General features: G+C 41.9%; 1 protein-coding gene across 1 annotated transcript; it reads right to left on the reverse strand.

Moving 5' to 3' along the window:
• Positions 1–1518: 1518 nt before the first annotated feature.
• Positions 1519–6926, reverse strand: TM4SF4 (transmembrane 4 L six family member 4). The gene is made up of 5 exons (XM_009468391.2): positions 6562–6926; positions 6200–6289; positions 3919–4052; positions 2031–2220; positions 1519–1739 (listed from the first exon to the last, which is right to left on the reverse strand). The coding sequence occupies exons 1-5, from the start codon at positions 6733–6735 to the stop codon at positions 1722–1724; spliced, it is 606 nt and encodes a 201-aa protein (XP_009466666.1). The 5' UTR covers positions 6736–6926; the 3' UTR covers positions 1519–1721.
• Positions 6927–16086: the final 9160 nt, after the last annotated feature.

Genomic DNA, 16086 nt, shown 5'->3' on the forward strand with positions numbered 1-16086 from the left:
TGCTGAACTTAGAGATTTTTAACAACAGGTTACACAGATGTCTTACAAATTATTTAAGTGTTGTTTGCACTGCCTTTGTGTACAAAGGTAAGCTCCAGAGACGCCTCCCAGACCTGTTTATCTGTGACTCTTAAGTCACCGCATCACCTTTGTTAGACAAGAGATCACAGTTGGTTAATTAGTGCCATGAACACGGGGGTTTAAATAAAAGCCCTTTTATTTCACAAGTAGAAACAGATTTGGTTACTCACTGTGAATATTTCTACATCATTAAATTATACAGGCTGCACAGTTTCTGTACAAGAGAGATTCAAGACAAGGATTACAGGTATAGGACATATTTCAGCATGTAAATAGATACGTATGTTGAAGTTTTAATTGAGTTTTTTCATCACATAGCTGGCTTTAAACAGGGTATGTCTCTCTCCTTTCCATGGGTACCAATTTTATATTGTATCAGAGATGTGGAAATTTGATTTTCTAGACATGAGGCTTCATTTACCATTTGTCTGGAGCCAGTGTTTGAAGATGATGTTCTGTATGAGAAATCGGCTTGTTCTCTAAGAAGACAAGACCAGTGGGATTCACAGCAGTGACCAATCAGGTTGTGGTTCATCCTTGTCTTCGTAGCTAATGAACTTTGCTGTTAAAATAAATGGCTAGGGCAGTGTGCCTGCACCTGGAACACTGCTGCTCTGTCCCTCCCATCTCACAGTGCAGTGGGAAAAGTTGAAAAAACATCAAATAAAGGTGAAACAACTTCCGTATGAGGAATGGCTAAATATCCTAAGGCTCTTCAGGCTAAAAAAAGAGACAACTGAGAGGAGATATGAGAGAACCTATGAAAATAGGTATTGTGGGGAAGAGGGGATAGGACTGGCTGTGCACTCTTTCTTGCAGGCAAGAACTAGGAGGCATCAAACAAAAGGAGCAGGTGGCAGGGTCAGAAAAAGGAGGTTCTTCCCACACCATGAAGTTAGACTATGGAAGGGATATTGTGACCCAAGAAACAACTGGCTGTGAATTGGGCTTTTTCACTGCATTCCTGGTGTGAAGCACAGTATCGTGGTGTCCAAGATGACTAGGGATCCTCAGCGCTCTATTCTGTTACATACGCCTGTTGCTTTGACCCTACACTTACCTGCACAGCAGTGCTGCTAAATACACCCATCTGTCAGACACAGTCAAGAAAAGTGACCTTACAATGAGATCCATGAGTCTCTTCTGTAACAGAGACTTGCTTTATAGAGAGCATTTTAATCATAGCAGGTCTGGAAGAGACAGGTCCTCACTTTTCCACGTAATGTAAACATGTACTCAAAAAAACTTAGACTTGTGGTATTTCCACCTGATAAACCTCAAAAGAAAATAGACACAACTGCATTACAACTGAACTTGTACCAGCTGCATTTGGTGATCCCCTGTTGGAAAGCTGACTCAGGAGAGAAAATATTTTACCTGAGAATACCCTCTTTTTAAATGCAAGCTGTTTTACAACAATAAATATGAATGTGAGAGTTGAATTTCACTTATTTTATTCCATGATGAGGGGTTTCAGGAAGGCTAGAAAGGGAGTCAGGGGTTCATAACGTTAGTGGGGGGAAGTGCCCTTCATTCTCATCTTCTTAGCCAGGGATGATACATCTGAGGGCTGCTTTATGGAACGATTGCAAAAGGGAGCCTCCCAAAATAAGGAAGTTTGTCTGCAACATTCATATTCTTTAGACAGTTCCATCTCCCTGGAAGAATAAAAACATGGAGGTAACTTAGTGGCTACTATTCCTGTGACTTTCAAAGGTTTTTATTATTTCCCAGTGGCTATGGGAAGCTGTCAGATAAACACCATAAATATGGACTGAAATCATATTTTCAGCACTTGGCAACACTGTAGGCTTTCAGCTGTACTTCAGAAAACATGATCATGGCACTGAATGAAGGCTAGTTTAGTTTTTCAGGCTGTCAGCTAGTCAGGTGTATCTATAACTATCATCAGTACACAAAATAACGAAAGAAAATCATCAGTTGCTCACCCCACAACATCCGCAACACGTGCAATCCCCACAGATTGTTCCAAACAGGCCGTTCACCACCTGAATGCCACAGAGCACTGCCTGGATCCCACTCATGATGAGCAGCAAGGAGAAGAGGGTCAGGTTCCACGGGACGATGTTTTCGGGTAGCTGACACGCGCTCCACAATGAGTGGTTAGCAAGGTAATTCCTGGGGGGGAACAAAACAGTTACGAAGAGGATGACGTTAGCTTGCAGAGAGGGGGTCTGTCATGGCTGACAAGTTGTCACTGTTGTGATGTTCTGTTGGCTTCAGTACTGCGAGAAAGAATTCCCATTATTGCACTGGTGCAATGGAACATGATTTCTTTTGAGTTTCTAGATCAACTGAAGCAATTCATTTGAAAAGACAAGGCATCAGAAGGGAACAATTAGAGACGAGCATGTATTAGATACAATTGAACAGTTTCTGGTATTTTGGGAAGAGATCTTAGCCAAGCATGTGCCAAATGGATGTTCGTCCGTGCCACTGTCTTTTGTCGAAGGCGTTTTTGTTACTGCTGTTGTGGTTCTCTGCTGGGTGAAGCAGTGCTGACATCTGGCGGTACGTCATACACCCACAAAGCACGCCCCTACAGACAGGGGACTGGCAGGGGCACCTTGGGAGTCTGGCACCTTCCATAGCTCCTCCTTGGCAGAACCCCCGGGGGGTGCGGGGTGTGTGTGTCTACATCTAAATATTTGTCTTAATTTACTGTATTACATTGTAATAAAAACAAAGCAAGTGAATTACCAAAACAATATGATAAAAGATGAATAAACTCAGTTTTCCTAACAAAACATCAAATGCTACAAGACCAGTCACCTCTTGCCCACTGAGCAGAACAGAACAACCTTTGCTGTTCTAGATGACTTGTCTAAAGAACAGCAGTATTAGGTAAAAGTATTTTCCATAATTTTTACCTTCACATTTTGATTTAATTGTGAACTGCTTAACCACTTACTGTATTTCCCCTGCATACTCTTAATGCTGTTTTGTTTCTTGTGTTCTTGTCAAGTGATTCCTTGACTGCAACCAAAATTGTGTTTGAAACAGAGTATATTTTTCCAAATACTCCCAGAATTAGACCAAAGCAGTTGGTTTCCAGCCCTCACTGGCCCATGAACAAATAATGTCTAACATACAACATTGTATCTCTTTTTTTTTTTTTTTAACCCAAACTATAATTTTTGTGGTGTATTATGCAAGAAACGCTGCTAGGTCACTCTTGACTGAGGAAGTCTGCATTAAAGATGCTCAGGTGATGAGGGGCTTACTGCATCCCTTGTCGATCTGTCCTGCTCTCCTTGGTAACACAGTGTACCCTGTTTTCAGCTGGACCTTTGCTAACTTCAGCCCTGAGCAATTGGATTGCTAGGGTTTCACGTTCTTCACACCACCTCTCTGAAAGTAATAACACACCTGACAGCAAACATGTTTGAGTTTCAGAGTGTGAAGAACAGACAACTTCCAAATTCCGTAACCAAGATAAAATGACACATAGATACTAATTCTTGGAATACCATCACATTTCAATATAAGATGTCACTGCTATTCATCTAGGTGGAATTTATCCCCGTATACTGCTTATCATCCCAAGAATAACCTAGAAGGCTGGGCATTTCTCTTTATTGGCTCCTTTGAAACTCAGTAGTTTTGATTGTACTTGCTAGTCTTTACATCCTTGCTAGTCTTTACATCCTTGCTCTTGAACCTTATTTAGTATTGCTGTGCATTGCTGGCTCATCTAAGAGCTTCTGTCTTTTAGACAAACGGTATAATTCCCATTTTTATACAACAGATTTGGAAGTTAAATCATTTCACAAACTTGAAACATACATAACTTTTTTTCTGATTGTCTTGTCTTACCTATCCTGGAAAGGATAGGTCCACTCTGATCCAGTGTAACACTTAGGGCCTTTGTTTAGGGCTACTGCTGACAAAACAAAGCAGTATCCAGCTCCCAGAACTCCAACTGCAGCAAATATTATAGAAGAAAACATCTGATGAAGAGAAAAATAATGTTATTTTTGTTCTCATTCAAACAATGAAATGTACTCTATTGACATGAATGTGCATTCCCTAAATTCAGCTCTTAACCGTCAAAATAGTCAACTCCTGAGCAGCTAAAATATATTAGTTTGCAATTACATAATAAATGTATAATGCATACCTGCAGTGGTATTTAGAAGCTTTAAAAGAATTAGCACCATTTGCCTGAAGACGAAAGGGGTCGATGCTGACACAGTAGATGGCACTCCTCCCCTTGAGACAGTATTTATCCAATAGACCTCGTTGTTGTTCAAGGTCCTTGTGTTTCACTGAAGTGCATGTTTTTCTCAAGAGACTATTAGCAAGACTGAAGTCTTGGACCACTCAAGGCATTAAAAAAAAATCTGCATTACCCTTTACATGCTAGCATTGGTATCTTGGTCATATTTGGACCAAGTAATTTTTTTCCTTCCTGAGTCTCCCCTTCAGGTTTCATATTGGTATACTTTATCTCCTCGCAGGTACTTGTCATCGTTAGCTTTAATAGTGCAACTGGAATGGATTGGAAACGATGTCTTTATTTTTCTGGCTTTCCATTACAGCATTTTCATATATACTAATATGTAAATAAATCATGCAAAAACTAGTGCCCTGCTTGAATTCTGAAGCACTTGTAGCCATAGTAGTTTGTAGGTAGAGGCAGTGTCTTTTATTGGATCAAAGTGATATAGGTGGAGGAAGAAAAGAAACATACTTTCAGGTCTGTGAGCTTTTATTCAGACCTCATCACGAGAGTGTTGACACGCATTTTTACGTTGATATATCTGATGGGGCTAACTTAAACATTATGTTTATGTAGTAGACATCGTAACAACGGTGTTTCTGCTAACATACAAAACCAAATTCAGTTCTCAGTCATGCTGTGGTAAGGCCACCAGCACTCTTTTAGTCTCTCTTAGTACTTGTGACTGTATTAATATTCCCAGTCTCAGTCAGCTGCGCTCTAACAGAAGTCGTCAACAAGGTACTGCACTGCGGAACGTAGGTTGCTTTATGGGCAGCACCATGCATACACAGTTTAAGCTTGCATACACCACCTCACAGCTGGTCACCCCCCTGGGTACAACCGTGCGCCCAGTTCAGCTGCATTGCAGAGGTGTGGGTGGCAGCCTGACAGCAAAACGTTCGTACTTTGGTAGTCGCTGAGTTATATGTGGTCTTCAAAGCTAAACTAAGGTATGTTTACTGCTAACAGAAAATTGATAATACAGTGTGGTGAAGAGAAATATGTGGCTCCATTTCCCTCCCGCCTCAAAGTTCTACCTGCTTTGTTGGGATTGCATGAAGACAGCATCAAAGACAGGGGATTTAGGGAAGCTCCTTGTTAACCTCACTGTCATGATTCTTTTCCTATTTGGTTTTTTCCTTATTTTTCAATTAAAAACCTATTCCTTTATAAAAAAGTGTAATGATCTACTTGAGCCAAACAATTTATTTCACAAGGACAGACTTTCCTAGTAGAAATATATATTTTTTTTTTCTCTAATCTCATTTTTAAACTAAAATGCTTGAAATGTTTAGTAGTGTCTGAAGGTATACATTTGAAACTCTTACTTCTAGTGTGAAAGCAAGCTATAAATTCCAAGTGGAGCCTGGTCTACCCGGCTTTAAGCAGGAGGCTGGATTAGGTGACCTCCCGAGGTGTCTCCCAACCTGAAATTTCCTATGAACCGAGTGAGATACTCACAGCCCATTGCATGGGTCTGCAGTGAGTTGGGAATGTAGTGCCCAACTGTCAGAATAATTTTAAAAACTGCCAACAAAAAATGGCTAAAGAGAGAGCTGTTATGCTATGCAAAACAAAGTGCAGATCTTTCAGAAATTAGTTTTAATTGTGATAGCAACTATAAGTATCTTGTGATAGCAAAATACAACAAGGTAGTACAGTTGTGGTACCTGTGGCATGACATCAAAGGCATAATACAATTTTTACAGCCTGCTATTTCTACTTTCCAGCACTCAGACAAATGGCAGGGCTTTGTGTCCTACACTCTGGACAGCATCTCTCTAGTGTCTCAATGACTGTAAACAGAAGATACTTACATCGTATCAGTAACAATTCAGCTTTTACTTTTTTGTCATGTTTCCTCTCACTTACCGCAAACCTCTTTCCACAGCTCTCATTACCACAGCATCCACAGCAATCATTATTCTTAAGGCCCAAAAATACCAAGGCAGGAAAGATCATCTACCAATAACAGAAATACAGTTTGAATTGGGATGAATTCAAGTTACATATGCTTTTACATATAACAGTTCTATGTCTTTTTTTTCCTTATCACTAAATTAAATTACTTATTGCAAAACTGTTGGATGACCTCTAAGTTACTTGTTTATCAAAGACAAATTTGCAGTGTTGGAACCTGCATTTGAGGTACTGAGGAAATTCATCAATGCAAAGTCATGGGGGGGGGCGGGGGGGGGGGGGGAAGGTAGGAATGTCTGAATTCATATACTCACCAATATACCAGATCCCAAGATCCCTCCGAAGCACCAAACCTCATCTGTAATGTGTAGTTTGTTTTCAACCACTTTTCCTCCAGGGAAAAACAACAAAATGTTAGCGAGGGTACATAGCACAGCCAGGGGGATAAGAGTGGTTCCCAGGCACTTAGCACAACCTCCCCTGCACATGCTTTTTAAAAGAAATGGCAAACACAATTAAAGGCAGAGGAAAAATCTCTCAGACGTTCTCAGAACTGTTTTATAAAAAGGAGCTTCTCGGTGTACTTTACAAAATCCAGTTTCTGCTGTGCCTTTAGAGGAGCTGAGCCCGTAGAATGCCCCCTTCAGAGATGTTGCTGCAGTCGATCAGAAATGCAGTGTGCTGGTTATTTATACATTCCCACAGCCGTGATGTCAATTTTCTGAATGTCCGTAAATGAAATTACGTTCAGTGCAGCCTCTCATTTTACTATGACAACCAATAACCTCTGTTAATATTTTACTAATGTGGATGAGACACTTCATTTTCTGGGCTCAGGTCATGGGTAGGTATCCTTAGTTCTGGATCATTGTTTTTACAACATGCAGTCCTTTTTCACACTACAAAATATTTCTTTGTAAAGACTGACGTGAAAAGGCATAGCAAATCAGCTGATGTTAGTAACAGCTGCGTGCAATGGAAAAGTTCTAGTGAATTTTCTTTTCTTTGGGAAAGTTGAGCTAGTCATTTGTTATTTTGAAGCGCTCAGACAATTTATAGATTTGCAGTAGGTAGTGAATTATTACGGAGGCAGTGCTTTGCAGCTGGTATCTCTGAATAACAGCGAGTGATCAAAAAGGTTTCAGTGGACTTGCTCCTTATGTTGTATCGTTTTGTGTTCTATAAGGATAATGTGTTCCCTCAAAGCCCAGCATTTCATCTGTGCTCAGGGAAAATTTTCACTTAAAATTACGCTGCACGTGGCAGACAGGCTCCTGAGCTCAAGCAGATCCTCGCTGACTTATCAGGCAACATTTTATTCAAGCAAGCACGTCTTTTAAAGCAGGCCCCACAGCTCTTTAATGGATACTGGATACCTTCTCTTTCATATTTAGACTTGGTGTATTGTCCTGTAGAATTTGTGTTAGGGTGCTTTTCGCACCAATCTTCATTCCTAGCAAATAGTGATAGATGTAATTATTGTCGTCCCTGTGTGGACATGCAAATTCCACGTATTTTGAGATGGACAACAGTTTCCACTTTGCTCAGAGGGTAAAGCTCAGGAAATTTCAATTCAAATTTGAAAAAAGCCTTTTTTTAAAGATGTTTGGGGCTTTGCTTTGATCCATATAGTGGCAGTCCAGAAACATCTAAAATTTTACCTTGTACAACCACAAAATCCCATGAAGTACACAATATTGAACTGTCCAAAGCTGTCTTGAACTGTCCAGAGCTATGGCTTCAGGTTAAGTGACAATGCTGAATAAGTTGGTTTTCGCAGCCACCATCCGTATAGAAATGACACAGCTAGAAGAAACCCAAGTCACTGTTCATCTAGACTAATTCCCTGATCTGGTTCATCACAAGCCACACTGACAATTGTGCGGATACAAGGAAGCTGGCAGAGCAGGGACAGGGACATCTTGAACCATCACTGATGCTGAAGAAATGTATTTGGAACCAGAGCCTGGGCCTGTCAGCTTTAGGCTTCTTTGCAGAAACAGAAGGATATAAAGCAGTTCTATCAGACTGGAGGGCCAGACCTAATGTTTTTAGGCAAATATGTTTTTAAGGTGACAGTAGTAATACTAGAAATCCTATTTAAGTATAAATGCAATTCTTGCAGTTGTGAGGTGCAACTGGAAGGGTTGCCAACTTGTGAGAGGGCTCTCAAATGCCTTTTTTCCTGAGGGTACCAATAGCATTGAACACAGACAGGTATTGTCCCTGGCAGATAGTGTGTTTGGGGTTCTGCTGTAAAATATGCATCAAACTTAAATAGAATTAGTTACTACTAATTTAGGTGTGGCACTGGGTACACTCCTATTGTTTTCAATAGCTAAATTCTGTCTAACTTCAGGCAGAAAGGATCACGGTCTTGGTTTTTTGATTGAAAGATGAAACTATGAAACTCATTTTCATGTCAGACTTAAGACTAGATTTTTGAGCTGCATGTTTACTTCAGGGAGCCTGCTCTCAGACTAAGAAAATTATCACAGTATGATTTAATCTTTGCAGGTAAAAAATCAGCTCACTTATTTATTATGCATTTACTTGGCCTTGAGTGGAGCAATTTCTACAAAGAAACCTTAGTTTTTCCAAAGTGGTGTTCTCTATATACTAGGAACCAACTGGGCAAATGCTAAAGGCTGCCAGGTTCTTTGATGGGTTAATTGATAATCACATCTTTCTGACATATATATCTATTATTGCTTTAACTGAAATAAGTATTTGCATAGATCGAGGGAATTAGGAAATTCTCACTGAAAGTTTTTATTATTGAGAATTTATGGAACTCCCTATACCAGTCACTAAAACAGCTTTTAATGGCTTGGTGAGTAAAAATGGTGCTTCATTTACAGAAGGACCACTAAGGAAAAATAACACTGTGATTCAGATGCCTGTGCAATATATCCCAGTCTCTCCGGAGCATGTATCTCAGAACAAAGCTGCAATAAAAGATTATGTTGTGGGAAACAAACAAAAAAGTAAATCCAGACTGAAGTCAAATTATGTAAAAGCAAAGGAACTAACTTATTTTTGTGTGATGATACTGAATTTTTCAAATGACCCCCAGATCCTCATAGAAAAGACAGGGGATGAAAAGCCAGTGGGGCTGCCCAGCAATGTTGTTGATGTCCCCAGATCACCTCTGGTTGGAAAGGTTGGGTAGATGAGATTTATTCACCAAAATGGTCAGTAGAGCCAAATAAATAAATCTGTCTCACCATTTACCTTTATCTAACATTGTCTGGGTATGAACACTTAAGGAACAGTATTTTGATGTAAGATGGATGGAAGTAGACATGCTTGGTCTGAAGTATCAAGCTATCAAGACTGAGTGAAAGTATGGGTAATGGATCTGGGTTATTTGGCGCCTATTACCAGGAAGCCAGGCTTTACAACAGTATGATAGCTATATTTAGCTTCTCTTCCTGTTCTATACTCCGAAGACTCTGCTTCCTTATTCTGGAAAACCAGCTGAAAAGCTACAGGGTAGTCAGTAAATACACTGCTGGTCTTTAGCCTCAATATCTAAGAAAATTGTAGTGAAGCTAGCAAGCTGTTACTTAGAAAGTTTATACTCTGTATGACGCGTGAGCCTCTTCTCGAAGGTTAGTAATACTGCGACGATGTGTCACTGTTCACAGAATCACAGAGTGGTTGGGGTTGGAAGGGACCTCTGGCGATCACCTAGTCCAACCCCCCTGCTAACACAGGTTCACCTAGAGCAGGTTGCACAGGATCATGTCCAGGTGGGTTTTGAATATCTCCAGAGAAGGAGACTCTGCAACCTCTTTGGGCAGCCTGTTCCACTCCTCTGTCACCCTCAAAGTAAAGAAGTTCTTCCTCATATTCAGATGGAACTTCCTGTGTTTCAGTTTGTGCCCGTTGCCCCTTATCCTGTCACTGGGCACCACTGAAAAGAGTCTGGCCCCATCCTCCTGACACCCGCCCTTAGGATATTTGTAAGCATTAGTAAGATCCCTTCTCAGTCTCCTCTTCTCCAGGCTAAACAGCCCCAGCTCTCTCAGCCTTTCCTCATAAGAGAGATGCTCCAGTCCCCTAGTCATCTTCGTAGCCCCCCACTGGACTCTCTCCAGTAGTTCCTTGTCTTTCTTGAACTGGGGAGCCCAGAACTGGACACAGTACTCCAGATGTGGCCTCACCAGGGCAGAGTAGAGGGCGGGGATAACCTCTCTCACCGTGCTGGCCACACTCATCCTAATGCACCCTAGGATACCACTGGCCTTCTTGGCCGCAAGGGCACGTTGCTGGCTCATGGTTAACTTGTTGTCCACCAGGACTCCCAGGTCCTTCTCTGCAGAGCCGCTTTCCAGCAGGTCAACCCCTAACCTGTACTGGTGCATGGGGTTATTCCTCCCAAGGTGCAGGACCCTACACTTGCTTTTGTTGAACTTCATTAGGTTCCTCTCTGCCCGGCTCTCTAGCCTGTCCGGGTCTCGCTGAATGGCAGAACAGCCTTCTGGTTTATCAGCCACTCCTCCCAGTTTTGTATCACCAGCAAATTCGCTGAGGGTACACTCTGTCCCTTCATCCAAGTCACTGATGAATAAGTTGAACAAGACTGGACCCAGTACTGACCCCTGGGGAACACCGCTAGCTACAGGCCTCCAACTAGACTCTGTGCTGCTGATCACAACACCCGGAGCTCTGCCGTTCAGCCAGTTCTCAATCCATCTCACTGTCCGCTCATCTAACCCACACTTCCTGAGCTTACCTATGAGGATGTTATGGGAGACAGTGTTAAAAGCCTTGCTGAAGTCAAGGTAGACAACATCCACTGCTCTTCCCTCATCTACCCAGCCAGTCATGCCATCATAGAAGGCTATCACATTGGTCAAGCATGATTTCCCCTTGTTGAATCCATCTTGACTACTCCTGATAACCTTCTTTTCCTCCACATGCTTAGAGATGACATCCAGAATGAGCTGTTCCATCACCTTTCCAGGGATGGAGGTAAGGCTGACTGGCCTGTAGTTTCCTGGGTCCTCCTTCTTGCCCTTTTTGAAGACTGGAATGACATTGGCTTTCCTCCAGTCCTCAGGCACCTCTCCTGTTCTCCATGACCTTTCGAAGATGATGTAGGTCTCCTGCCTCTTTTGCTTGATTTCTTACTCATAGGGATGCATTGATCTTGGAGGAAGTGATGCCTGAATATTAACCAGCTCTCTTGGACTCCCCTACCTTCTGGAGCCCTAACCCATGGGATGCCTCCACATAGGTCCTCAAAGAGGCCAAAGTTAGCTCTCCTGAAGTCCAGGGTTGTAATCCTACTTAGCGCCCTGCTTCCTCCACATAGGATCCTGAACTCCACCATCTCATGGTCACTGCAGCCAAGGCTGCCCCCAACCTTCACATCCCCACCAGTCCTTCTTTCTTTGTTAGTACAAGGTCCAGCAGCACACCTCTCCTCATTGGCTCCTCCACCACCTGTGTCAAAAAGTTATCAATCATCAATGCTCTGCAGGAACCTCCTGGACTGTGTGTGCCTCACTGTGTTGTCTTTCCAGCAGATATTAGGGTGGTTGAAGTCCCCCATGAGAACCAGGGCCTGTGATCGTGAGGCTACTTTCAGCTGTCTGTAGAAAGCCTTATCAGCTTCCTCTTCCTGATCAGGTGGCCTGTAGTAAACACCCACAGCAGTGTCACCCATATTAGCCTGCCCCTTCATTCTTCTCCATAAGCTCTCGACTCATTCTTCATCCACCCCTAGGCAGAGCTCGATACATTCCAGTTGCTCTCTCACATAAAGAGCAACCCCACCACCTTGCTTTGCTGGCCTGTCTTTCCTAAAAATTGCAAAACACCAGCAAAAATCTAAGACATTGAAAAAGCCTGGGAGGTGGGACAATGTTTGTAAAAATAAGTGAAGCACCAGGTGGGGACTACAGTAAGTCCTAGAATCACTAGAATTGCAGAACGCTGAAATCAGCTCTTTGTCCTTTTAAAATGGGGCTGGGAGGGGGGGAACAGTAATGGGATCAAATCCATCTCTTTTCCACCCAAGCTTATCTAGAACCACAGCACTGTTTTCAGTAGAAATAGATCAGGCTGATAGACAGGGATGCATTTCACATCAGGATACATCAGATCCATATTTCAGTCCTATTCACCTTATTACACACAGTTAAGATGGCCCGTTTATAAAAACACAAAAAAAAAAAACCAAACCAAACTCTCCACAACTGCTCTCAGAGAATTTTTCTCTCATATAGGTAGGAATTTATTTACTCTTGTAGGCAGCATGTTCTCTTGTTTTATGATCTGCCTGCTGTACACTGACTTAGTACAGTGACACTGCACTTTGGCATGAAAGACCACAGATGAATCACATACGGCAATGAGAGGTGAACATTCTGTCATTCATGTAGCTACACACATATCACATACCTGTCATTCATTCAGCTACAGCACATGGAGTTCTCCAAGTGAATTCCATGAAAGTTTTCATGTCTAACAGTGGTTGCAGATGTATAAAATTTGCCATTAAGCTCAGTTCAGTGGCAGTACCTCTCATTTGGCATTCTGCCTTTAACAAGAACCTGAGTCAAAGGTCTTGCAGGAGGCAACTTTCTGTTGGATACATACATGTTAGAGGATAAAGACAGCTGGGTTTCGTTGGGGTTTTTTGGTTATTAACTGGTTGATAAGTTAATTCTGTTACAATTACATATTTGTAGTCCAAATTCTTACACATTATGAGATGGTCCTGTAATTGAAATAGTAGGTAAACCAGGTGATACAAAGATGAGACATTATAGACTCATAAAGATACACATCTGCAAATCTGAAAAAGTTCTTCAATTGCAGCAGAATGAGAAATATCAGTCTATTGACGTTAGGCCTGTAGAAACAAAGGTGGAATAAATTAGCCTGTTTAACACAAGCTTGGGAGCCTTATGCAGCAGTATACAGGGAGCTGTATCCTGTGTAGTACAGATACAGCAGAGACAGAACTACAGTGATATGACTGACATGCAAACAACTAACAGCAAAGTTACCATGGAGTCCATCTTATATTGTACTAGTCAAGAAATTTTCAAAAAGAGTCCTAATGAAACCCAGCTTTTATCCCATTCCTTATGGTGTCACAGCCTCTGCCATTTTTCTTTTTACTTTTTTCCAGTTCTGCAAGGAAGCTCCATCGTCTAAGTGACACACAAATAAAATGTCATACCTTTAAATCCTGGATGAAAGGAACACTGCTAAGAGCTATGATCAGTATTGAAGAAGGAGATGGCAGTTTCACGCTCTACATCTGTCATGCACCTTCTCTCCCACTAATGTAAAATGTTAATGACAATAAAAGCAAACTCTAAACTACAGTTTTGAAGGATCCACCTGAACACCATAAAATGAGGTTAGCAGACCAGTTAGTAATGTGGAAGGGGACCTGGCTCACAGTTTGTTCAGTGCTGGAGGTGCCATGGACAGAAAGTTATCCTTCACTGTTGCTGTATCAATGGTGCTCAGAGAAGACACCATGGGTCCTGCCTTTCAAAAAATAGTGGATGACTGAACACGTGGTGTGATTCACATCAGCTCCATACCTCTGGCACCAGGAATTCCTGTGGTGCTAGGAAGCTAAGAACTTATTTAAACAACTCCCCTGCCCCTATGAGTATCAGAAGTCCCTGAGATAATGATAGAGACTCTTTTTACTCTTTAGTTGACCTTTTCTCTGGCAGACTAGTCTGTGTAGATGCCTTGCCAGAGATCAGAAACCTACAGACTTTTTCTATTGGACTGTGCCACAGAGTATGTGTTTCTCCATATTTAGGATTAAAAGGTTGATGTTATACTTATTTTGTGATTTCTGGAAACTGCTACATGACGCAAGGCTCTTTGCAGGAAAGACTGAATTAGAAATGCTCTAATTATTAATAGCCCTCTTCACTGAAACATTCAGTCATGTGATGAAGATGAATCAAAACCTGAATGTGTCTTCCATAGATTATATTTTGAAATGCTACATTTCATATGCTACATTTTAGGATAACGCACACAGTTTTTTGTTTAAAATGAGAATGTTTCACATCATATGTACTCAAGCCCATTCAATAAAGGATGGCAAGAAATGATTGTCACCACTGCCAAAATAATCATATGCATTCTTTTGTGTATTAAGAAGACCAGAGGATTGTTCTTTTGTGAGGACCGCTCCTAGGAACACACACGTCAGTAGTGCTGATGTCTGCAGTGCTGAGTGGATTCATGATTCTTGAGAAAATCACACTGGTTTACTTTGTTAAAAGAGTTTTATTCAGGTATTTAGTAAGACAAATTTTGAGTGGCTTCTCAAGTTTGCATATAACGCAGCATGAATGAAGTCCACAAGTTCTTGGTGTGAAGAGCAGATCTAGCAGAAAAGCCTGGACAGACAGTAGTTGTTCCCAGTGGACTGAAAGATCCCTATCAAGCACGGTGCATTTGATGCTGTTGGCACAGGTGGTTTAAGGAGGTACCTGTAACTGATGATTCATTGAACAGTTTCTGGGAGTTGCACTGTATTTGTTTTTCTTGTTGTGTCATTGTGATTCCTCTCTTAGCCATTTTGCTAGGAGTAATGGAGGCTGTGAACAACATAAGATGTTTGGTATACATTTGGAAAGCATGGCCCTTTATGTGCCACTCTGCTCAGCGAGAGCAATTGGCTCTGTCAGGCTGTCCTGGTTTCAGCTGGGATAGAGTTAATTTCTTCCTAGTAGCTGGTGTAGTGCTGTGGCTTGGATTTAGTATGAGAATAATGTTGATAACACACTGACGTTTTAGTTGTTGCTAAGCAGTGCTTACACTGGTCAAGGACTTTTCAGCTTCCCATGCTCTGCCCGGTGCAGAAGAAGCTGGGAGGGGGCACAGCCAGGACAGCTGACCCAGACTGGCCAAAGGGCTATGCCATACTGTATGATGTCGTGATCTGTATATAAACTGGGGGCAGCTGGCCAGGGGGGCACCGATTGCTGCTCAGGGCATCGGTCAGCGGGTGGTGAGCAATTGTATAGTGTATCACTTGCTTTGTATATTATTATTGTATATTATTATTATTATTATTATTACTACTACTACTACTAGTACTATCCTATTTTATTTTACTTCAATTATTAAACTGTTCTTTTCTCAACCCACGAGTTTTCTCCCTTTTACCCTTCCAATTCTCTCCCCCATCCCAATGGGGCGGGGAGTGAGCTTAGCTGCTGGCTGGGGTTAAACCACAACACAGGCTCTGGGAGCTTCCTGCTGCCAGCTGCGTGCTGCCTTGGCCTGTGTCATATCTAACCTGGGAGCTGGATGTACCTGTCCTCCTCCTCATGGAACAGACGCTGTTGGAGGCATTGCCACTGATTGTTAGTTGGGCCCCTAAAGGAGAGAGGAGCTTCTGGTCCCGTGTCTGTAAAAGCAACTTGCACTTGACCACCGAGGAAAGCATTTTGAAAGGCTCATGCTCATAAATTCAACATTTAATTCCAAGAAAAACAGCTATTACGCAACAGAAAAGCAGACAGAGAAAGGAAGAAGTCCTGACTGACAGCACAGTCTACATGTGGTGTTCAGTAGGATGTCAGTTAGGCCAATGTAAGCAGTTTTCATGGCTTTGTCCAGCCTGCTATTGCTTCTGTGGCAAAGATTCAGAACTTGAAAACTCTCTGTAATTCACCTGATATGTTAAATAGACTTTCATCACATTCCCAGTGGGTAGAGAGCATCTGTAATTTGGCTCCCAGTTATAGCATAGTGACTAAGTAACAGGCGTAGGGAAAATACTTGCTGTAGCTGGAACATAGATCTTACTTCTTTTTTTTTCTCCTTCCCTATCA

Source organism: Nipponia nippon, unplaced genomic scaffold, assembly GCF_047370975.1.
Source record: "Nipponia nippon isolate SJK-2023a ecotype South Korea unplaced genomic scaffold, ASM4737097v1 scaffold_7, whole genome shotgun sequence".
NCBI classification, from domain to species: domain Eukaryota; kingdom Metazoa; phylum Chordata; class Aves; order Pelecaniformes; family Threskiornithidae; genus Nipponia; species Nipponia nippon.

Excerpts from the sequence above, each read along its gene's own strand:
- TM4SF4 (XM_009468391.2), bottom strand. The coding sequence starts at position 6,735 with ATGTGCAGGGGAGGTTGTGCTAAGTGCCTGGGAACCACTCTTATCCCC. Across the intron at positions 6,290-6,561 it reads TCTTGGGATCTGGTATATTG|ATGATCTTTCCTGCCTTGGT; the intron begins GTGAGTATATGA and ends TGTTATTGGTAG. Across the intron at positions 4,053-6,199 it reads GCTGTGGAAAGAGGTTTGCG|ATGTTTTCTTCTATAATATT; the intron begins GTAAGTGAGAGG and ends TCTCTTCATCAG.